This window comes from Dermacentor silvarum, chromosome 1, assembly GCF_013339745.2.
Source record: "Dermacentor silvarum isolate Dsil-2018 chromosome 1, BIME_Dsil_1.4, whole genome shotgun sequence".
Lineage (NCBI taxonomy): Eukaryota > Metazoa > Arthropoda > Arachnida > Ixodida > Ixodidae > Dermacentor > Dermacentor silvarum.
In genome coordinates this window covers 304,034,841-304,059,176 of record NC_051154.1, presented here as the reverse complement: position 1 = coordinate 304,059,176, position 24,336 = coordinate 304,034,841, and the positions used below count along the sequence as shown (strand labels likewise).

Here is a 24,336-nt window from a genome sequence, read left to right as displayed (position 1 = left end):
CTATTATACACAAATAAATGCATTCTCCCCGGTAGCTCCGAGTAGTCACTCTCAGAGCGATTGGCGGGCAGCCATCTTCTATTTATTTCGGAACGGGGTAGTCTCCGGGTATTCCGAGAGAAATTGCGCGGTGAGATTGCGCGGTTTTGCGACGTCGCGTGGCAGACTTGCAAAGTTGGTGCAGCCTGAAAGAAAGTTGACCAATAGCGGTGAGTTAACAGTGAAAAAGGCGTATAATCATAAATAATTATTTTTATTTTCTTCTGTCTAAGCATACATGATCCGTGTGTACACGTCATTTCAGATGGGGAGTTTTCGATGTTTTCGGGACAGATAGGCGAAGTGTGGGTGACCAGAAAATTGTTTGACCAATCGCGGAGGGCATATTGCAGAAATGGAACTAGAAATCGTTTAGAATCGCTGTACGTTATAGCGCCCCATATTGCAGCAAAAGACAGAACGTCAAACATAAGTAAGCTTTTTTTTAATTTCTTTTCATCGAAATCAGTCACAAAGCCTCGGGGAGATGACATTTAGTTGATTGTAGCGATAATTTTATTGCGGTACCTATACCACGTAACACAGTTTTCTGCCCTCCTTTCTTAGGAAATAAGAGAACGCACTCTACGAAAGTAGTATCGGATAAGTAAAATCCGAATTATTCCCGGTGCCAGTTAAAGTAAGGAACACAGTACTTGACTGTGACGTTCTTCTATGACGCCTCACCATAAGCTGATATCACACTAACAAGAAGCGCCGACAAATACAAGCGGGCCTTTTCGCACACATAAAGGAATAGCGCGGCTCCGAGTCAACAGTGCAAAGGTCAAGAGGGCTCTCCAGCAAAGCCCGTTTGCTCTCAATCTGAGTCTCACAGGGACGCGCGTGAAACCCTGCTGCACCATGGGAGACGAGGGTCGGCTATGGCATTTCATTACCGAGAACTTTATCTAGTGCACTCGACCTCGAGGGGCTTTATTATGAAGTAAGGTCCGGAGGTGTGTCAAACCATAGATAAAAATAATCTCGCTAGTATTGTTTTGTTAGGAACTACTGCTTGCCCTCGTAGAACGACACTTCGTAGCCGATATTGTATAAATGTACCTGAAGCGTTTTTCTCACTGATGTTTATCAATTTCTAGAAAAAAACATTCTGCTCAGCTGTGCATTCTGTGCACAACTGAGCACAGGTTGTATTCTTGACAAGATGCGCTAGCCTTTTCTTGACAAGTACACCGCCTCCTTTCTTTCTTTTTTTAAGATGTGTTCTGCCCAATTTTTCATCTAAAAGCAGCTCATTTCACACTGCTGTGTCACTATTTTTATTGAGAGCAAATGACAGTGATTCATTCAGCTAGTGCTGATTCATGCTGATGAGCTTGATTGAAGAGAAGGCTTGACTGCTCTTCAATCGTTATTAAAGCATGATTAAAGATTCATGCAGTGCTGATTCATGCTTGAGCATGATTCAAGCAAAATATTTAAAAGGAAAACATTTCCCATGCTATTATTCTGAGTGGTTATAAGAAACAGGCAGTCATAAGCACTGGTCACGTTCTTGATAAAAAAGAAAAAACAACAGATGGCTTTCAATTTTCCGGAATTTTATGGTACGTATACCCAACGGTGCTTAAATATAATAAATAACCGAAGCTCCGGCTTCCGGTGGAGGTAGTGCTCTGGGCCCTCGATGTGAAAGTGTTATGCCGCTGACGCTAAACTCAGCACAGGAAAACGTTTTCCTTCAAGCAATTTACAACACCAAAGCCCTAGCAAGGCAGCTGAATAAATGGTGACGGGGTTAGAATGCTCACTCATAGCGAACGCCGCCTGTTCAAACAACACAGCAGTCTTGTTAACCAGTGACTATTCACAGAATCGTTACGCTAGAACTATTCGTAAGAATATGGGTCAGCCTTTAAGTCCCGTTGGAAGTACTAATTAGCAAAGCAGGGCGATCAACGACAAGCAGCTCTTACAGGCGGAAAATGTCTCTCGCATGTCATTTCTCTCTCTCTCTCTCTCTCTCTACGAGCGAAAAACACAGCGAATGTGGCCGCAGAACCGCTACATCAGACGCCGCACCATAATGAGCCGTTCCCAACCGCAAAAATGGCTCGCGCAAATTTGAGAGGGGCAATTAGTAATCTATGCTTGCAATCGTCGCAAGTAGGTTACAAGCCGCGTGTTTTGTGTGAGACAAAAATGATAAATCCGAGGTAGATGCAGCTATTTGTAGGCCTTATATCCGGCAATAGAAGTTACTCTAAATACACCGCACCAGCCGTTCACCTACATTGCGTCGTTTGGTTACTTTCTTTTCTTTTCATTGTAATGAAAAGAAAACAAAACAGACGAAGCTCCACGCGAGCCCAGCTTGGAAGAGAGGCGACCGTCGTCAGCGGGTTCTCCCTGGCCCCGGTGCTCCGCGCGGTGGCGTGTATATTCAAGGCAGGCCTAAAGAACCAAAGCGTGGGTCTCGTGTGGCGCCGGAGAAGGGAACGAGGCTATGTAACGGAAGAGATTGATTGGATTGGTCGTGCGCCTGCTTTGTGTCCCAGAGGCTCGCCCCGGGCTATTGACACAACATTAGAAAAGAGCGCGCGCGCGCGCGCGCGCGCAGACCGCTGCGTCGGGGTTCCGCGGCGCCGGCGAGCTCGGTGCGTCGCCAAGGCTGCCGCGCCACTCAGCCCGGGGTGGCGAGAGCGGGCGCGAGACTCGTTCCCGGCCGGGCTCGGGCTGCGGCTCTGCGAGCGACCAGATGGCAGCAGCAGGGCCCACGTCGTCGTCGGGTGGAATTGCTCTTCGCGTGAATGCTTCACTGACTCCCGCAGAAAAAAGAAACAGAGAGAGAGAGAGAGAAAGAGAAAGGGTTAAGGCTAAAAATTTATCTGTCTCGACCTGCGAAGGTGATAAACACGTATCCGCTGTGCTGGGTGTGGAAAGGTCGTCATCGAAACGCATGTGCAGGGGAAGAAATCTAAAAAAGAAAAAGAGTGCGGGAGGAAGCACATAGAGTCACTTTAGAACTCAGAGGCGGGTAACGCAAGACCTATATACTTTAACTGTGGCGTCAAGGAGAACCAGAACGTTGGTGTTGTGAACGGCTATGAACGGAAAATAAGAAGCAAGCGCCGACAGCGAGCAATCAAATTCACGTTGAGCCAGACGGTGCCACAAAACAACGTTCCGCGCACTCCGCTGCCTCTCCGCGCGCGCTCGATGGAGAGGTCCTCTACGCGTTTGCCCCATCTCTATACGACGGGGTCGCGAGGGGCGTCGATTGGGATGCGAAGGAGGAAAAGGAAGTGTCTACGCACACATCGAGTGCGTGGTTGTGTAGACTGATCTCCGCGAACCCGTTTCGCGCTTATCGAAAGATAATATTATTGTTTCCCCTCCCAGGTAGAGCGAGCGGCCGGAGATTGAAGAGGAGTTGCACGAAGAACTGATCTCGGTGTTGGATCCACATACGTGGCTGCTTGTTTTCTTTCTCTTTTTTTCTTTTTAGATCTTCCACGAACGATGTTCCCCCGTTGCCTTCTGTCGCTGTCTGAACGACCGGCGCACGCGGCGACCAGCCCAAACTGCACTCGAGTTCCACTCGGGTGACGCGGTAAGATGCTTTTGAGAGGCAGTGCGGGGAAAAGCGTGCACGCATCAAAGACAGACAATACAATTAGCTTTGTTCATACAAAATACTGCTGGCTAGGACGTTCGCGATATGCGCGTAGTCTGATCTCACACCCCCAGCTCCGTCCGCTGTTCCTGGCAGCGGGTAAATGAGGGCTTCTAGACTTTTGCTTTTCCGCATACACGCAGTCTCAAGTGTCCGGCTAGCGACGCTTCGCTTGAACTATAAGCATTACTGATGCTTGATGCTTTACTATCAGGGCATTCAAGACGAAGCAGCTATTCGCGTCGTTTCTTTCTACCCACTTTGCAAACACTTTCAGCAAGCGTCCATCCCGAGTCAACTGAGATTTGAAAATTTTCCGAGTGGTTGGAAAGGTAATTGGAAAGGCATCACATCGACTTTGTGTATAGGCGCTCAGCACGACGGCTCAGCGGCTGAAGAGCTCTGACACTGATCGCAAGGTCACAAAGATGACACGTACCGTTGTCTCCAGCAGCGAGTTCAGCCCCAGAAGGGCACAGTTCCAAAGTCCAGCTTCTTATACATGCTGCACGTCGAAGGGGATTTTGATAAAAGGAAAAAGGGAACCAGATGGGGAAAACCAAGAGAGGCATGAAGTTAATGCGAAACCTATCAAGTATGCCGTTCTCACACTCCTCACTTACGCTGGAAACAACATATTTCGTAGATACGTTCACAGCGGCGCATATTTAAATTTTCAGCATGTATCCGTGTGTTGCTTAAGCAAAAAAGAACGGCTACGCTGTCACGCGCACAGTGTACTTTTAGTACCGAAGCCGAAGGAACACAACTTCTGCTTCTGTCCTTTTGATCTTGCGATATAGCATTCATTCACAAGTGGCCGTACGAGAATGTAGCAGTTGCTCAGCACTTGAGAGTCAAGTTGTCGCTCCATACACTACTGCTCTCGGAAGTTTCTATTCTCTTGGTTTGTGCAAGCAGGAGGGCATTTCAATCGACTTTCTGCCCCCCCTCTACGAAATACTTTAGCTGAGGTAAAGGGGCGGGGTTCTATAAAGATTGCTTTTTTATTATTATTCGAAAGCACGGGTGGGCTCCCCGCAGTTCATGACGAGCTAGGGATGACGCACTTGTTTGGTGAAGTGCTATCGCCATGTAACCGTATTAGAAACGCTGCATTTTCTCTCGTAACTTACTTACGTTGCCAATAGGCTGAACGTTGAAATACGTGTGGTCATCCTTGCAGATATTTTTTTCATGCTTGTCTCTGTGTGTGTGCGTGTGTGTGTATTGCGTGTTTGTCTGTGTGTTCGCGCAATTGTGTGATGTGCACGCTTGTGTGCGAAAATATTATCACAAAAAACCTGCAAAGCTTAGGGTCAAGTGATTTTACGCCCAGTGAAGTGGCGGGGAGAGGTGGGAAGTTGGCAAAGGGGCCCTCGTTCTAGATAGTAGTCCGAACACTGACTTTTATACATTCTTCTTCTTACTATCTGTTATCTCTTGCTATTTTTCGATGTTTTTGCAATGTCTAACACAGATAAAAAAACATCCTCGTAAAGGTTTTGGTAAAACGATTCACTACCAGCTCGTTTCCTCCTCCTCCTCTTCGGCTTCCTCGTCTTCGTCATCATCATCATCATGTCATTATCATCATAATAATCGCCGTTGTTTTCGGTGGTCCTCTCTTCACGGACAGGCAGCTGCCATTCGGCACGCTGTTAAATGCCGCGAATATTGCGAAAAAAATAATAAAAGCCCTATTGTCAACTCTGATTGCCTCTCTGATTAGTTCACTGTCGTATTTGACAGCGTCAGGCATAGCACCCAAGATGCCTGTGAGGACGCTATAAGTGCAGCAGAGTGTTGATAAAGACCGAAAGCAGACGGGTCACCACCTTATTTAACATGGAATGCAAGATTTCAGTGTCAGCTGAAAGACACATGTGTGGAGTAAGTCTATTATCTTCTTTATGTTGTCAAGTAGTTAGACCTTAGTTATGCATGTGTACTGACATTTTGTGTATTCGTTCACACAACAGTGCTTTTGCATGTGTTCTCGAACAATTAGAAGTACTTTTATTTCCATGATACAGCTGTGGAAGCTTTCTCTCTGTGGCTTTTTGGACTCATGGGCATAACTTTGTGTTCATGCTATTTGATATCATTCAGTGTTTTTCGCCATGTTTAGCGACTTGATTTTGTTTAACGAGCGAACAGGAGCAACCGGGGCCACTTATAAAGGTGCCAACCTCACTTATTACATCCTGTCAATAAAAAATAATAATAATAGAGGGGCAAGCCACAAACAAAACGCATTTCCCGTGCAGATTGGAGCTGGACGTGCTATAATTACTGTGCTGTCGTGGAAATGCGGCGCCTGGCAACTTGTGCGGAATTTAGCCCGCCAGGCAGACTCAGAGAGTGGTGGCACTTGTGTGTGCATTTTGGAGGCCACCGCAGGCAATAGAGAATTGGACGAAAACGACTTTTGGGAGCATCTCATAAAAAAAGACGATGGTGGTGTCCGCTGGAAGAGCTTATACTCATTTCTGAGCAAATATTTATGGGGCAGGAGGGAGAAATCGCAGAAGCCTGCAGATATTTCGGGACAATATGCAAGACATCGCCACAGGACAGAGTATATCGGGGGGTTGTGTTTCCTATTCGTCTTGCCATCTGTATTTGACTCACACGTATTTGACCCACAACCTCCTGCTTGGCATCATGATGCCGAAACCACTTAACCACTACAGCGGGCTGATTTGTTTGCCAATGCCGCTAGCGGATTACAAATTTTCGTTGGCTTTGTTCTTCCACGTGCTCCAGTGGACAAGCCCGATGTTTGCAATCAAAGACGCATCTTACCCGCCGCAGTAACTCAGTGGCAGTGACGTTGCGCTGCTGAGCTCGAGGTCGAAGGTTCGGTCCTGGCCACAGTGGCCGCATTTCCATGGTGACGAAATGCAAAAATGCTCCTGTGGTTTGACTTACGTGCACGTTAAAGAACCCCAGGTGGTCGAAATAATAATGAAGTCTCCCACTACGGCGTGCTTCATAATCAGATCGTAGTTTTGGCATGTTGGCTGAATTTCATTCTTTTTGGACGCATCTTGAAAACTATAAGGTAGCGCCAAAGACGTGGACGAAATGAAAACAAGGACACACACAGGCGCTGTGTCTTACGCCTTCCTCTGTCCATGTCTTTTGGGCTGATTTACCATTTCTTACACCGACCCAGCTAGTAGAAGCTTTCATCCTGACGTCCTATGAGTCAGCGTGAAGGTTGTAAAACGAGATTTGGCGAAAGCCATTGACAAAGTTATTGAATAGGAACATATTTGGACACCGCGCGTCGTCGCTCTGTTGGTTATTTTAATGCAACATGTGGAGATACCAATAAAGATTGCGGGTGTCGGCTTCAGGCGCTGGTCTTTGATGTCGTTATCGGTCTCGTTCACAACGACGACTAAAGAGGATCTGGCGAACCCCAAAGCGAGACAGATTTATTCGCAAGCGCTTATCTCAGGCAGTCATGCCTGTAATACTCACGCCGTGCTTGATCCACTTGCAGCGGAGCGAACTGTTTATTGTGCCATATTTTACGACTCACGGAAAAGCTAACAAGCCGCGCTTTCAGGCGTCATATATGTCTACGTAAAGAGAGAGCGAAACGAGAATTATCGTGAAATCCCGAGACATTCCACGCGGTTCCGCTCTTCAGGAAGAAAGAGCAGAGTAAAATAAGAGCAGCTCTGGCGTTACGCTGTCGAATTCAAACTTTCCCGGTTGTGTTATCAAACCATGGAAGTCATGCTTTTGCTATGCGGACCCGCTATAGCATAGGAAATCTGAGCGGAATAAAAATTGTAAACATAAGGCCACAAAAAAAAAACGGAGATAAAATTACACCAATCTTATACGAGCAAAAGCTCTTCCGATTACAAAGAAAAAAAACTCCTTTTGTAGAGACGAGAACCATGCACAGTTACCTCTACACGCATATTGTATAGATAACAATAAATATTTACAGGTCATTAGATGCTTAGCACACATATGTAGTCTCGTACGTTATATTAAAGTTGATAACAGAGAAAATTGTTTTTAGTTGGTGGCGTGGCGACAGCAGAGCCCTTAATCTTTCCGAAGTAAGCAGACGCACGATATTGAGATAAGAAAGGTGACTACGCGTACTTCCTCGCTGCGGTCAACTTGAATGTATAATATATATCGAGGGTGTCCCTACTATCATGCACCAAAATTTAAAAAAGCAATTGCGTTACTCAAAGAAAACCTAGTGCACATTGTTTCCAGTACAATGAAGTAGCCGCCAGTAATTTTTCGTTACTGATATTTAATTAGGTAATTGTAGTTAATTATCTAACTCAAAAAGTACTGTCCTAAGTATCAAAGTGTCAATGAGAAAATAGTATAGCAACATGAAAAACTCCCGATACAGCTTTCTGTTGCTCAATAAGTGCTACATAAAAATCAGTAGCCCCTCCCGTGTCGAGGAGATGGGGGTGAGCAAAGCTGGTCGTGTGTTTCTTCGGTGTTACTCCGAACGAATTGCACTGACGAGTACCACGTTGTGCCCGAACCACAACCGGTGACACGCACTGCAGCGGGCTCCGAAGTTCCGGTTGAGAAACTCGCGTTAAACCTGGCCATCGCACCGGGGAAGTTGGCGCTAGCGTTGCCGAGGGGTGCACCATTGTTGTCGGGTTCCTGGAGGCTAGACGACGCTGACGTTTGACCTTAACATCGCGCTCCCGCAACTCGGGGTCGGCGGCTCTTCGCTGACGTTTGTCCTCAACATCGCGCTCCTTCAACTGGGGGTCCGCGGCTCTTCGCTGACGTTTCGCCTGGGCTTCGGAAGCCCTTACGCTAGAATCGGCACGTCGACGATGAGCCCTTTCCCGAGCGCGTTCAATCTGGATGGATTTCCATAAAATTTCTTCAAAACTAACTATTTCCGTTATGTAAGACAATGAATGGCTCATACCCCCTTAAGCAATGGCTCATACCCCCGTAAACGCGGCCTCCCCATTACGACTACAGAAGAGAAGTGAAATTCTACGCTGGAATGATTAGCGGCAACACAGCCAGCTGTGGAAGCAGACGACGACGACGAACGCGGGAGCAGTGGTACGAGCGCGTGCCGACCTCCTGTGCAGCTCTGAGAGCAGCTGGTTTATTTAGCGTTACATCGCCGGTGCAGGCTAGCGTATACAAGCTTCGCTTGAAAAAGTGTTTTTCCGAGCGTGAAAGAACCCCGCGAATACACGCAATATTGCCGCGTGACTGGCCGCTCGAGCCACTTTGCGTGTATTCGCGGGTTTCTTTCACTAACTACCTCTGAGCGCTTTATAGTGCTCTGTAGTGCTCTCACAGCGCTCTTCACATTCGGATCGTCCAAATCGAGCACTCGGAACACATTCTCCTGGTTTATTCAGAACGATTCTCAGAGTGCGCGCTCAAGCTCAAAGCGCTCGCAGGCGCTCTCAGTTTAGCACTCGAAGCGCGGCGGAGATATGGTGGAGATCTGATCGGGTGGATGCTGAAACTTCAGTTGTCGCCACAGCTATCATAGGCACCGTCGCGGCAGCGCGCTTTGCGTGTCCGCCAATGTTTGCAACGGAAGCAGCGCTGACGTGTTCCCATTTACAGCCTCCGATTGCTTCGGCAAGTGGCGGAACGTTCGGCTCGAGAACGTTTTCTCTGGCTGATCTCGAGCGTGCTCTACATAGTTGTGATGCGCGGTATAGGATCCAGTCAAATGTACTATTAGAAGACCTGCACCGCAGAATCAAACACCAGATGCGCACGCGACAAGCGCATGCACTCACCGGGAGAAAGCAGGTGGCCATCCGAAGGCGGGTAGAGGTGCAGGAAGGGCCACAGCGGAGGCGGCTGGTCTGCCCGCAGACCGATCGGCCACAGCGGGGGCAACAGTGGGTCCAGGAGCCAGTTGCCCGGACGGGGAAGGCCCGACAGGGTCGGCAGGCCTCCTAAACCAGGTAAACATCACTTTTAAAGCAAGCCGCCCGCACGCGCTGGTAATGACAGGACGCATATGGTCAAATGGTATACGTTTCTGCGTACGGTCCGATGTATAGTCGAACTGACTGTAGTCCGTCTATATTGACGACCACAGCCCGAAATTTCAGCTGGCAAACTTCTTTTCTTTTCTTTTATTTTGAGCTAATTGTGTACTCACTTAGGTAATGAAAGAAGACAGCATTTTCAGCGGGAAATGCAAGCAGGTGTCCTGCACATGCTGGCGCTCGTCTGTTGTCTATACTTTTCGGCCCGTTGAAAAAGCACTGCCGTCTTTTATTACCGAACTTTCTCGTGACACCTGCTATGGACTTGCCCGGCCGCCGTCCAAGCCGGGAGGAGCACTCGACACAAAAAAAGCCCACAGGAACTGCTAAATGGTGCATCCCGGCGCATGCTCCTCTTCTACATCTGGGAGATCAAGTTAGTCTCCCTAATATGATACAAGGTGTGCGATACTTTCGCCTATGCCTTGACAGACAATGAGGTCATAGATATTCTTAGAGGCATTTTCACCGCCACTAAACAGGTTCCAACGGCTGTAGCAGCCATCTTTAGTACGCATGCGCCGCCCGCCGTATCAGGCACAGCTTCACCCACTCACGAGGCAAAAAAAAATTTTTGAACTTAATGCTCACGCCGAGGGCGTCTTTATGCGCTGGGATTCCCGAAGATTAGCATATTATATAGACACCATTGCGATATTGCGATGGACAGATTCCCACCTACAGCTGGGCAGCGCATAGGCACCCTGCACCAGCCATGAAGATAGCACTGAGACACTTTTATTTATACCATCAGTGTCACTTGGTGTACACCAGGCTTTGAAGGGAATGACATTGAAAACCAAGTGTTATGCGCCGAGCTCCGCCCAGGCGTTCGTGCTTACACGTTTGAGCGCATCCATCCACCCTTATTGCTTCGTGGTCAGCTTAGTTGAGCATCCGCATATTTCGGGCACTTTTGCCCCAGAATAGGCTATCGGAAGTGTGTGTACGCTATAGGCTGCGTACTCTGGTGCTGCTGTCACCTGTGGAACGCTCCACTGCAAAGTGACGTGTTGTCCCATTATAAGAGAACACCACTCTATCTGCGTTTAAATGAACCCGACAATGTATATGGCCCAGTTGTCGAACCGGTCATTTCGGCTAGTACTTGGCTAAAAATCAGTGTCTGTTTTAGTTTTGTTGTTCTTAACTTCATTGTTGTGTATTTATGTAAGCATTTGTGCTAAGATTGTTTGCTTTACTGCATACTGGAAAGCTAACAATTGTTAGTTTACCTTCCTTTCTTTTGTTTTTATTTTGCATTCTTTGTTTATTCTTTGATTCTCGTTGTGTTCTTATTTATGTCACCGTATAACATGTTCTTGCTCCACAATTGTTATCTGTTCCGCACCCCCCCCCCCCCCCCTCACGCAATACTCCATCTGGAGCCTGTGAGGTATATGAAATAAATAAATATATAAATAGGTTGTGAGCTGTGTAAGACATAAGCATAAACATTTCATGTGGTGAAAGTCGCGACCTTCGTGGTGGATACGCGCAGTTTCTTGCGTGAGATTACACGTTATTCAGTGGATTCAAATAAAGGCAGTTGTACAATTCGCGGTTAGTTTTATAAGATTTAACTAACTGCTTCACGAAGGCACCGCTTCACGTAGATTCCAAATTTGAGTTGGATGTATATACTACATATGCTTTATTACTTCTTTTTGCCCCTACTGGGCGGGAGGGGCTGGGTGGGAGGTGAAGTAAGGGGGTTAGGCTAAAGTGGAGTGTTTGATTCTCAAGGCTGTTATGTCTCCACACATGAGCGTTAAGCAATATTATTTCAGGCTAGGGCGAGATGGATACCCTTCGCAAACCAACGTTTGTGCCGAAGCCACTAAGCTGAAGCACGCGCTCGTAAATAATCATCGGTATCATTTTCCTGCAGACCCGCCGTGGTAGCGTATCATAGTGTCTATGGCGTTGCGCTGCTAAGCGCCAAGTCGCGGGTTCGATCCCGGCCGCGCGTGGCCGCATTTTGATCGAGGCAAAATGCAAAAACGCCCGTGTATACTTAGATCTAGGTGCACGTTACAGAACTCCACGTGGTCAATATTATATCAGAGTCTCCACAACGGCGTCCTTAATAATCATATGGTGATATTAGCACGTAAAACAACAGAATTTCCCCCCTGCGGTTTCTATTTACATTCGTGCAATAATGTAGCTTCGTTTTACTACATTTGTGAAAAAAAAAAGTTGGAGCATCAACGGAAAGTGGCGAATACATCTGCAAGGAGACTTTATGTGCGTGAGCGAGGCTTGTTCGAAGTTGCCCATTTATTGCACTGGCTTCCGCTTTGTTTTACGAGTGAACGTACTACGACAACTAGCAAATTGTTTTTTGCGTGTTTGATGATCATTTCTTTAGCCGGCCGATGCGCTATCACGAGGTTTAATAGTCATCCCTGCTCATCTGGACCCCACTGCGATCGGCTCCATCATTAATCCTTTTACCTCGTAATATATCAAGCTAATACGACGGTCCCCGTGCCGTACATGGATACTCAAAAGACGCGACAGAAAAGGGGAAAAAAATGAAGCGCGCGCAAGATGGACAACAATAAAGATGCTAACATTCCATGCCATTACAAATTCATTTGTCAGCAAGACTGTAATGACCGTTGGACCCCTTTGCTGGTGGATAATAAACAAAAAACAAATAAAAGAACAATGACGCCAAATAACAAGACAAGGCAGTCTTGCCGTGCCGCCCCTATCTCGGGTCTGCCGCATTCTGTCTTCCCCGAAAAAAGAGATGCTCCCGCAAGCCGCAAGGAACGGAAACTGCCAATAAGCTCAGCAGTTTCCTTTCTCTTCCGGTGTCTGACTGCCGCCGAGTTGCAACAACGGCGTTTTATAATGGAACGCTCTGGGTCTTCCGGCGGCGTGTGAGCGCCCATCGGCCGAATGGAAGAGCCAGGTTGACGCCGCCAGTGGGGCGTCGTTTTGTGCAGCAGCGCGTTGCGCGCACCCTCCCCCCCCCCCCCCCCTCCTCCTCTGCTCTTAGCGGCAGCGCCGCGGTGGACCATAAACGTGTACAAGGCCCCGGAAAGGGTGGGCGTGGAGGCGCGGCCCGCGGCTGTAATGGCATTTGGAAAAAGACGATCGCACTAGAACACACGCGGAAGCGTGCGTATTGGAGCTGATCAAATATTCAGCGCCATCAGAGTAAGCGCTGCTGCCGCCGCCACAGGAGTCCCGTCCGTCCGGCGTCCTAAACATCGGCTGCGAGCTGCTCCGCCGCCGACACCGCCGACGTCTCTGTTTATCGGCGCACCGGCTCGCGCTGATAACAGATTGTCCCAGTAACAGGACGCGACGCTTTTGCGGCGGGGAGGGAGGGGGAGCCTGGCGGCGCTTGGGTTCGCCTTTGTCAGGGGTGTACGCCACCTCGCGCGGGGACTGGAGCAAGAGAGAAGGCGAGTCCACTTGTCTGCGTGCCGGGCGGCATGGACAGTGCTCGGTGCAAACGCTATTTTTATAATGCAGCAAATCGCTCATAGCGCGGAGAGTCCGCCGTCGGCGAAGCTTTGGCAGAGCGCTCGGGTGTACCTGCTTTTGTTTTCTATGTCGTTGCTTTTCCTTCTTCTTTTTTTGTTTGCTTGTTTTGGCACAACGCTTGTTTGTGGCCATCGTTTCTGTTTGGTACATTTCATGGTGTGCATTCTTCGAAGCTCCGTGCGCCTCCTGCCGGGAAATTCTCGTCAAAATTGCGAGTTTAACCTCGGTGACAGCAGCATATTCCTCGTGCACTTTTGTGTCTGCCAGTACGTTGTACTTGTATGGACAAAGTCATAACGGAGAAGATATTTAAGCATATCTCACGCGTAGAAGATATCTAAGATGTGTACGAAGTTCGCATTTATGCATACCAGCTATGACTGTAAACCCTAATTGGATGCTGCCATATTACTTTTATAGGAGTAGTGAACCCCCCCCTCCCTCCCCCTCCCCCTCGACACCGAAATGCACCGCATCAGGTGGTCCGCGGGAGATATAAGCGCATTGGCTGTTGGCTGATGTACACCAATACTATATCGCATTCTGACTGCTGTTTACTAGTTACGCCCCCCCCCCCCCCCCCCCCCCTGAAATTGGAAACTGACTGCAAGTTTGAAAGCTCTTGCACAGTTTACGGCTGTGGCTATACCACCTGAAACAGTGAGCTGATTAAGGAAGGTGTATAATGGCAGCTTCCATATGCCGCACAATTACTCTCAGGGAGGAGTTCTCGCTCGATTTGGTCGACGTTCGTCTGTTTTGTTAGCTGTACGAGCTGTAGTATAAAGAACAAGATACGATGTCGTGTTTCCATATTAGGTCAATCACGCCTAAAACAACAATTAAAGGACGGAACTACCAGCCACGAAAAAATATTTCATGTTTAAAATCTTTTATGGGCGTGGAAAAGGAACAATAAAAGTTAGTCGCTACTTCCTTTCGGGATGTCGGGTGCACGTGGCAGTCCCACGACGTGACGTGACAAGGTCCGCCCGCAAAATGAATAACCCGGCCAAAATGAATAACCCGCCAAAATGCTTCGGATAATTATAATCGATTCCAACAGTGTGTGAAACCTACGTATTTTCTTTTTCTTCTCAGCTTTTCATGTAAGGAAATTCTCCTTATCTACGACATAAGCTTTAAAGCGAAGGGATTTATTTGGCTGCCGTGAATGTTCGGCGCTGGCCGGGTACATATATCTTTCCGATAGAAAGCACAGTGCGCGAGCGCGTGATTTATTTAACGGAGCTTGAGGGGCGCGTTCGTCGCCTGAACTCCCAACCAGCTCTTTGAGACGCACGTGCTCTCCAGCGAGAGCTTTGAGGAGTCTGGAGATTTAGATACTGTGGTTGGAGCTGGCGCTGTGTGGCGTTTTTCAGCCCCCTGGCTATGCTGGTTGCGTTCGTTGCCGTAGGCGGCTGCGCATCTCTTGTCCAAATGCGCCGGTTCGTCTTGCTGACTCGCCACAGTTTTGCTTCGAACGGCTTCCGTAATGTGTGGGATCAGCAGAATTGTAACATGAATGGTATAGGAGCAGCATGTATATATCTGACCTCTGTGGATTCGTGAATTTGGCCCGTAAGATAGAATTGACAAAGCTTTTCGTTTGTAAGTGCTGTTTGCCATTGGCCGACCGACTTAGCTAATTATATGTACAACATCACGATTGGCTATAGAATTTGCTCTGTACGATCAATTTCAGCGTAGGAACGTTTTTTTTAATACGGGCCCTGGGGAGTGTTTCGGCTATTTCTTTCCTAGTGCTCAACAAGTATTTAACGAAATCTACACGCCTGAAGTACACGCCTGAAGGAACAATATGAACACAGCAGTATCTATATCTACAGCCTGTGACTCTGTGACCGTGGCGCGCGCAGCTTTTGATTAGAAGCTGAACCATGTGAAAATTTTAATTCCTATGCAATCGGGTCAAGCCGAAAAGAATATATTTTAGTGAACGCTCCGATGCCGGAAACACACATTCTCAATGGAACAAACTTTGATTAGGACTAGTGCGACTCATATACGGGGCAGATGCAGTGCCCCATATATTATTCGACATAAAAAGTTGAGCAAAGTTTCTCCTTGCAAATGATAGACAATAAAGACACTTCTAGAACGGAATATGGGTATTGTGAATGATACCTCCGTGACGAGGCCAATCAGACGCTTAAGTTTTTTTGTTTTTGTTTTCGCCCTCTCTCTGTCTTCTTTTCTACAAGAACCCGACTGAAAAGCGAGCCACGGGCGTAATCCGACAGCAGATTTTATCCCGACAGGAGACGATCCCTCATTTGCGGCATACTTCCGTGGCTCTGGAGCTGGGCCGAGAAACAAAGACGGCGGAAAGGGGGGAGGTGGGTGGGAGGGGAAGGGAAGGGGGGGGGGGGGGCGTCGTATTGTACTTCTCTGCTACTGCAGCTCACACCTGTCGCGAGTCCGCCCACGCCGTAACTTGAAACAAGGCTGTTACACGTCGGCTTTGTGCCACTTATTTGAGGATCGCAATCTTGTTCCATGCGCGCACTTCATACATCACAGGCCCCTAAGTTCGAACACTGCAGCCGTAGGCTCTGTCTTTTTCCATATATACGAAGGGAAAGCAGTCATTCTCTACTGACACGTAAAATATTCGCCTGATATCCCTAGACTGAAAACTTACATACAAGTTGCGGATTCACGTTGAAGAATTCCGTAAAGCAGCGTCTGGAGTCCTCATGACAGCAGAACGGAAGCGAGGCCCTTCTTAGTTTTACATTCAGATGCAAGACAGCAGGGCGGATAGAATAACGAGAAAAGAAAAAAAGCGCACCTTCATTTCAAATCCTGCCTTCCATACTACATCACAACAATACAACAAGAGCGCTGGGACCTGAAAACCCGATAACGCTGCAGCCACACGAGGGGGAAAACTGTAATAAAGTGCAGACGACTTTCCGAGAGGAGCAGAGATTATGGAGCACAGATATGTGGTCAGGCTTGAAAATCTTCACGCCACTGGGTGGCGGCTGACTTTGGAAAAGCGCACCGCGATATATCTTGTAATTCTTTTTCTCATTTTTTTGTTTCATCCACTGTATACCTTAGAATGCTACCACTTCCGCAGTTGAAGCGGTGTACATAGGATAGGGGTGAAACGAAAAAAGAAGAAAAAAAAAAACGGAGGAAGAAAAATAAAGACACGTCGGTTTGCCAAGAATGAAGACACGCTGGCGTACCCGTAATGAAAGGAGAGCCGCAAAGCATGCGTCGAAATGCGCCCTGGCAAGCCGGAGCTGCAACCGCAAGCTGGGAGCCGATGAATCGAAGGGGCGGGAAAAGAAAAAAAGAAAGAAAGAAGAAAAGCAAGTACGCTTAAGACGGATAGACGCAGGCAAGCGCAACAAAGCACTCTCTACGCGCCTTCTCTGTATGTTGCAGGCTTTTGCAGGAAACCACGAAGAACAATGAAACTTCAGGGCGAAATACGACCAAAAAAATAGAAAAGAAAGGTTGTGCGGAGAAGCGAACCCGAAGACGGGTGGCAAACACAAGGAGGCGAAGGAAAACAAAGCACCTAGCGCGCAAGGCTGGATTGAGAGAGAGAGAGAGAAGACAGGCACGCGTGGCGAGATAGCGGCTGTGCCGTGACGCCCGAACCGAGTTTGCTCTCCTTTATCTTTTTTTTTTTTTTTTTCTTTCACCCGCGGGTTTTCCTTCCCGTCTCGCCTGGCGCCTCTCGCGAACGGCGAAAATCCTCCGGTTCCGTTGTTCTCACCTCGCCGCCGCCGAGGGCTTAAGAAGAGAGGGGAATGATTTGTCTTTGAGCTCGGGGATTCCCCCCCAGGCCACAAATTAATTGCGGTCTATGAGGAGAGCCGAAGAAAAGAGAGACCGCGGAGGGTGTGCAAGATGAGAGGGGGGGGGGGGGGGAGTGAAGCTACTGGCAGGCGTCTGAGCTATCCCTCTATACCACTCGTATAGTGTGTATGTTTGTGCGCTCGCACTACCCGGCGGCGGCGGCGGCAGGCAACGGCGACCGATGAGCGGGCGGCGATGGCTGTGTGCAGTTCCTGGCTTGCAGTGGTTCCGGTGGCCGAGCAAGCACGAGCGGCGCAGGATTAAATTCGGCCGCTCTCCTGGTCCAGCCCTCTCGCTGCTCGCCCGTCCGCGGTGGCGGCGGCTTCCGGGAAGCAGGGCGTTAACAAGCTTATTACTCGCAGCAGATTGGTAACACGGGCGGTGCGCGCGGACGCTTAGGTCCGATTGCGCTGCCTGGCTGGCCTGCTGCTGTAGCTCCTGCGGCGGCGATCGCTCGAGGTGCTGCTGTGGGCTTTTTTTCTTTAGCTTGCTTCTGCTTTCTTTCTGTTCCAGCGTGTTTCTTTTTTGCGGCGAAAAGCTCGCGGGGCCGGGCGCAATTCTGAGTACGTCGGTGCATGAAAGCCTGCAGAAGCGAGGCCCTGTTCTTTTGCCTCTCTCTGGCTCTTCGTGCTCGTGACTACCAGCCCACATATATTGCGTACTGTAACGTGTGCGGTAGATAATCTGTGAGCGTCGAAATGCGGCGGGTGATTATCGGGCGTCTTGAAACATACCACGCTCTAAAGTATATGCGTACTTCTCATTGCGCAAGCGCAAGGGTGCGCACTCAGTTTGGATATGGTTCGCGTTTAAAAGTACCATGCGCGCGACCTTATGCTTGCAACTGACGCCTTAATATAGGGTGTTTACACTGAGGCGGAAGTGTATAAAGCTGTGTGGTTTTTTTCGAGTCGCCGAAGGCACTAAACATTGTGGCTGCCATTTTTATTAATTACAACTGCTGTTCCGCCTCCGTCGGATGAAACGTCTCCTCGAAATTGTGGCAGCTCCTCAAATGTTCTGCACCTTGTGAAGTGATCCCCGATGTGTACACAATGCAGAGGGGGGGCGTGTTGTCCTGACGGTAAATGTTGCTCTGGCGAAGGCAAGTCCACTATAGTCGAACTTTGGAAACGTTGGCTCCAGCGACATCCGCTGTTCGACAGCTGTTGATCGCTGTTATATCCATGTACTTTCAGCGCTCTCGTGTTCAGCGGAGCAAGCTTCAGACCACGGTACGCGAACAGTTTGCGCACGCAAGCGGCTTGGGCCTCAGCGAAACCCAAGCAGAAACTGGGTGCTCTGTTCACCATCGTAAAAATCCGCAGCTGGTTGGCAGGCGCTTACGCTTACCAGTGATAGAGGGATATTTTCTAAGAATGGTTCTACCGAAGATAGACGGGCAATTTTAGAACTGTCTTGAGGTGAATGTTTATCACCATGAATTCACGTCTATTATCCTGTAACTGTTAGCGGAACCATGCTTAGAGTTCACGCGAAGCAGCCGCATAAAGCAGAATTAGTCGACTATATAATATTTAAGCGCGAAGGGCCAGTTAGCGGCAAAATGTTACAAGCTATGTAAAAGGCTTAAATATCTAGTCAGTGATTTTGGTGTCGGATATCTTGAAATTGGCATTAGTCTTAGAAATTGAGGTAGACATTTCTTGAGCATTGGCCGGGGCCCGTATTCGCAAAAAAGGACTTTAGCTAAAACTGTTCGTAAGGAGCCAACGACAACGACGACTACGGACATAAATCTGTGAATGCGACTGGCCAGTGACACTCAGCACTCACGAACGAAAAGCTGTGTGATGTCGACCGGGGTCTTAAAACAGGTAATTAGCACTATCATCCGAAAAGAAATAACAAGACAGAAACTATTTTTATGAAAAAGAAAAGAAAATTATCGAAAAACAAGCAGCAGAAGAGACTATGAAAACACCGTTGATTATTAGAATATGAAGCTTATTATCTCAAAACTGTGCCTTCGGAAGTGCCGCTTCTCATTGCGTGGTCGCCTTCAACCCGCACGCACGCACGCACGCACGCACGCACACACACACACACACACACACACACACACACACACACACACACACACACACACACACACACACACACACACACACACACACACACACACACATATATATATATATATATATATATATATATATATATATATATATATATCCACCTTCAAACTCCGGGAAGGATAACAAATTGGACTGGAATGCGGTTTGCTATCCTTTGCCGGGTTAAGAAGATGGTTAAGGATAGAAAAATAAGGGAGAAAAAGGGAAGGAGCAAGGAGACAGAGGGAAAGGTAAAAAGGGTCAACTAAATAATGCAAACCCATAGGGAAGATAAGAAAGTCAGGAAAGCCACTAGACTTCCATTGAGAAGAGGCAGAGATCACAGAGTGGGGCCTATTTGCTGACCAAGGTCGCTGCACCTGACGGCTGCGTGCTTCGCGAAGCATGGATTGTGTACGAATAGCTTGTCTGACAAAAGAGAGCGGCAAAGTGGGAGGGAGAACCAGGGCGCTGCGAGAAGCCTGATCGGCGTGGAGCAATCCGCCGAGCTGGGCCAAGCGAGCGAGCGCCATCCAAGACGGCCATTAAAGCGCAGGGTCGCACAACGCCGGCGCTCGTCTCGGCCGCCCCTAATCGGGTTACGGCCTGGATGTCGGCGGCGCCAACCCTGCGACAGGCTGCCACTCACCGGGCGCGCGCGAGAGCCCAAACGCCGGGATTCGGAGACGCGCTTCGCATGCCCATCGCCCGAAACTAAGGGGCGCCTACGTGCACTGGCCCCGACGCGCCCGCTAATCTCTGCCCATTCGTTTCGGAGCGAGCGAGCTAGCCGCCTCCGCTGCTGCAGGACTCCATATAGGCTGCCATTGTGCTTAGACTTTCGGATGGAGCTCTTGAGACGTACTTATATTGCCTCAACGCCGCGTATGTTGCAAAGAAAGGTTCACGTATGTGTATACGGGTATAGCGTTCACATATCTGTGTATGATACACCGAGTAAGAAAACCTAAAGATAATTTTCAAGTGGCGTCGCTGGCGCAGGTTGTCACCGTGCATGGTAGTCACGATCTCGTCAGTGCATCATATTTGGTCTCTTCGATTTGGGCCCACTTTCTGCACTACAGTTCAGGGAGTACAGTACTTTTCCCCTCGATTTTACAGTGCAGCGCTCCGCCTGCGCGGCGCAGCTTCGATTTGACTTCGCGCAAGGGAAGTTCTGCACGAGTTCACGGTTCGTCTACACTCGCTACTTTTTTAAGTGTAGGCATCGTGCCAGCTCTACGTAGCAGACGATATGGCGCAGCAGCTACTCGAACAATGGTGCACGGACGTAAGTATCTCTCGCTTTGGTTACAACAGTTCCATAGCTGGCATAAGAATGTGAGGTGCACGTTCGATACCTGAATGGTTGTGAGGGCAGCTTAGTAAAGTCACGTGAGGCGTCAAATTGTTTTCGATCGCATGCGTTTTCTGGCGAAAAAAAAAACAGCATCCACGCCCACCCATTCAGTTCTCGCGACGTACAACCACGATAGCGATTATTGCGACAACGAAAAGAAAATACGCTGTGCTTTCGCTGCATGCAGTTTTGTTGAAAAGGTTCTCGACAGGCCAGCACTAAGTTTATGAGATATTCTGCCTGATTGCAGAAGCACGTCCACACAGGAGCCAAACTTTGAGCGCAGCATACTTGAAAGGAAAACGTTCCTCGAGACGCGAGGGGGCAGCACCGACTCAAAAAGCGCCTGCATGGACGATGTGGCGACGACAGATCGACGCTACGACGTACCCCGCAGCACGCTTTGGTGAGTCGCAAGGGAAGACGCTACGACGCAATGCGCGAAACGAGCGAAATGCGCCTCGCGGACAGAAAAGCTTGCATTTTGCTGCTATTCATTTTCTAAATTAACATGCAGCGCTCGTGCAGGCACTGCACTTGTACTTTCCGAACTGGCACCCTGCTGCACTCGCACGGTACCGTATATAACGGAGCTACAGTGCAGTAAGTGCAGTTAAATCGGAGAGAGTTATTGTCACGCTTACATGGTTTTGCTTTTCGATGACGACCGTTTTTCAGCGGATTATCGTTGTCATCGGTTTGTCTGCGGAAGACGCACCTGCCATCGTGTCGTGCTGTCACGTTTCTTGTTTTTTACGCAGCTGCTCGACGTGCTAGTACCACAAGGGGGCGGCCACGATGACGTCAGTGCAAACCTTCGATACCAACCATGCTTTCCGCAAGAGGACCTTATTCTCAAAAAATTAGGCTTTTTCGATTTCTGAACCAAACCAGGGTATACCGCACAGGCTGCGGCCACAGTGTTCCATAGAAACAGTGAAAGTAGCGACAAATGAGATTGCAAGTATATCCCACTAAAATGAGTATTACCGATGGACGAAGAGTATACTTTTCGGCGCATCTCAACAAGAGAGGCGCAGCGGACTTCGACAAACGCGTGCGCCAAAACCGTCAGCCCCAGCGGCTGAGAAACACGACACAGTGATGCCACCGATCACAGCAACTAAAACTTGAGACTCGAAAATGTTCTCGCGCGAAAGCACTTGTTTACGGCCCCGCAACTCGGTTGTGCGAGGGCGCGTGCCCTTAGCGGAGAAAGACCGAGAGCGTGAACGGGGTGGCAGAGCCAAAGAAAAACATTTGCTTTAGAATGCGTGAGAAAGTTACTAAGAAATCAATTCAAGTTAGTAAGGAATTCCGTTCATTAGAGCAAATAAATATACGCCTGGCGACGTGTACGTGTTGCAGTGATGATATTTAGGTAGCGTTTGTTGTTTCGCTGCGTAATTCCGTAGAGAACCAATCCGCGGTGACCAGTGCATCTGTAATGATAGTACATGTTACGTATACGCCGACACTTTATTTGTGCGCTGTTATATGTTAAGTGAGCCACGTCGGGCGACGTCGGATGTCTGCGGGTGACCTCGAGGAAACTGCTTCTGCTGTAAAAAAATGTTACGCTAGAATTGTTCGAAACTGCACATGACATTTATACGTTATGTCGGGTATATTAATCGCGAAGGTGGGCATTCAATGGCAAGCAACACTTACTAAGGTAAAGCAACGTGAATTCGGCCCCTCGTCCAGGATAATCTAATGATGCTGTCCAATTTTTTTTTTTTTTTTGCGCTTCATCAGTTGTTCGTGGGGAGCTTCCCTCTAGTATGACTACCAGGATCACCTGCTCATGAGCGGTTGTTGATAAGAAAGGAACATGGTCTCGTGACAGCTAGCGCTTTGAGGCGCTGTGTTAGACAGCACTACCTTCAGGATCGGCCCATATTTGTTGTTAGGTACCTCCAAATTAGGTGAAGATCACCTAAAATGCTATGATATTAAGATAAGTTGCTGCACTTGAGGAAATACACGAATCCCCATCTGGAGCAATTACTCTTTTTCACGGTGGCATACAGCGGCGAAGCTAAGGCTGCTTTGCTTTTCTGTTACAGCAGTTAAGAGCGCGAAACAGGGCTAGCTTTGTCCGTCCTTCCGCCCACTCCGTTACGCTGACGACGGCCGGCAATGCCATTAAGTGCCGTCGTCAGGCCGCCTCGTCATCCGGAGTTTCACGGTCGTCACGACGCAAAGAAAAATAAAACATGGTCTATCACCACTGCTAATTTTGTCGCGCTGCGGACGATCTAAATCTCAGCAAACCGGCTTATATGGAAGGGCATTTTGACACAAGGTTCTCAGTGAGTCCATATATGTTCCACATAATAAACAATAAATTAGAGCATATATAATACCTTCTTAGTATATATACATAGTCACCTCGTAGGCCTTTAAAGCAAGCAGACCTGCTCATGTAAGAACGCATGATATTTAACGGCTTGAAGGCAGAAGTGGAGTTGTCGCAACATGTCAAAAGATACATGCAAACGTGGGAAAAACGTGCGGAGGGTAGCCAGAAGAGGGCGTAAAGCAAAACTTAGTCTACTTTGTCTACCACTGCGATTAAGACTCCACTGGGTCCGATATGGAACAGGCATATTGCGCCTCCGTGTTACAGTAGACGCGTGAGAGAGAGGACCGAAGCCTCTACTAAAGCTTTGGAGGTCGGGTGTCCGCTTCTTTCTAAATTACGTTCTTGCCTTAACGAACCACGCCAAAATATGGCAACATTCCGTAGATGTTTTGGCTTCGCCAAACATGCAAAAATAGCTGTATTCGGCAAGCATTTATACAATAAACAGAGATTTGAGCCTCATTGAAATACTTTTCTCCAGTTGAAAGATGCGAAACGAGCATTTTTTTTAATATTCAAGCCAACGCGTCGGTAAACATGCCGATCAATCATTCTCGCCGCCAGCAGGCGACGTGCGCCTGTAATGAGGTTGTGGAGAACGTGTCTCTCAATGGCCGCCTCAGCAAAAGCGATACAGCTGGAACTAGTTTCAAAATACTCAGGAAACTCAGTCACACTATAGATACGAAGCATACTTAGTCCTGAAAATCCATGCAGAAACGTTCAACGCATTTTGCGCATAGTCTACGCATTTTGTCTTTTTTTTGTCTGAAGTGACGCGAATTTGCATTTTCTTTTTTTCCTCTTTTAGAGACTGAGCTTCTTCGTTAGCACTTCTTGAAGTTATTCATGAAATCCTCTAAACCGGTATGAATCAGTTTTATTATTATATCCACCAAATATTATTGCTTGATGCATCGCAAGAAGCATACACATTTGAGAAGACACTCGGATTCCCGGTGGCCTCAGTGCGGCCGTTTTTGATTGCCGCAGGAGCCATGGCGATAATGCAGCCATGGCGCCTGGTGCGGAATCGCTGTGCTAATAGTAGAGCGGGGCCTCAATCCTTAGCAGAAGTGAAAAGCACTGCTATGGCGTAACGCCATGGTACTGGATCTCGTCTCACCCGTAGACTCACGCCGGTAAGATGTAGCCGAGAAAGCTTCAGCTCGGGGGAAAGCACGATGCATAACTTAGTGCTCCAAGTGCCTGGAGCTCGGATATTAGTAAACCTGGGAGAGCATACAAGACCATTCCACCATAACTTTGGCTGAAGTGTTCTTTACAGAGTAATTTTAGGTATGCTATGTACAGCGTATTAGTTTGGTGTGTGCTGGTCGACAGAAAACGTACTGATCCTCGTTAAAACAAGGTGGCAAATCAATAGAGAAAACAGCGACAAATAAGAACGGAGAAGACGCAGCTTTGCATCATTATATGCGCCTTAACACGTG

The 24,336-nt window shown here is 48.3% G+C and overlaps 1 protein-coding gene across 1 annotated transcript in view; it reads right to left on the bottom strand.

Annotated features, from left to right (window-relative positions):
* Nucleotides 1-24,336, bottom strand: part of LOC119437266 (zinc finger protein Gfi-1) — an 81,807-nt gene that overhangs the window by 45,867 nt on the left and 11,604 nt on the right. The window contains exon 2 of the mRNA XM_037704305.2: nt 9,469-9,630. Coding sequence (XP_037560233.2) covers nt 9,469-9,630 — 162 coding nt within the window. The remainder of the gene's footprint in view (nt 1-9,468; nt 9,631-24,336) is intronic.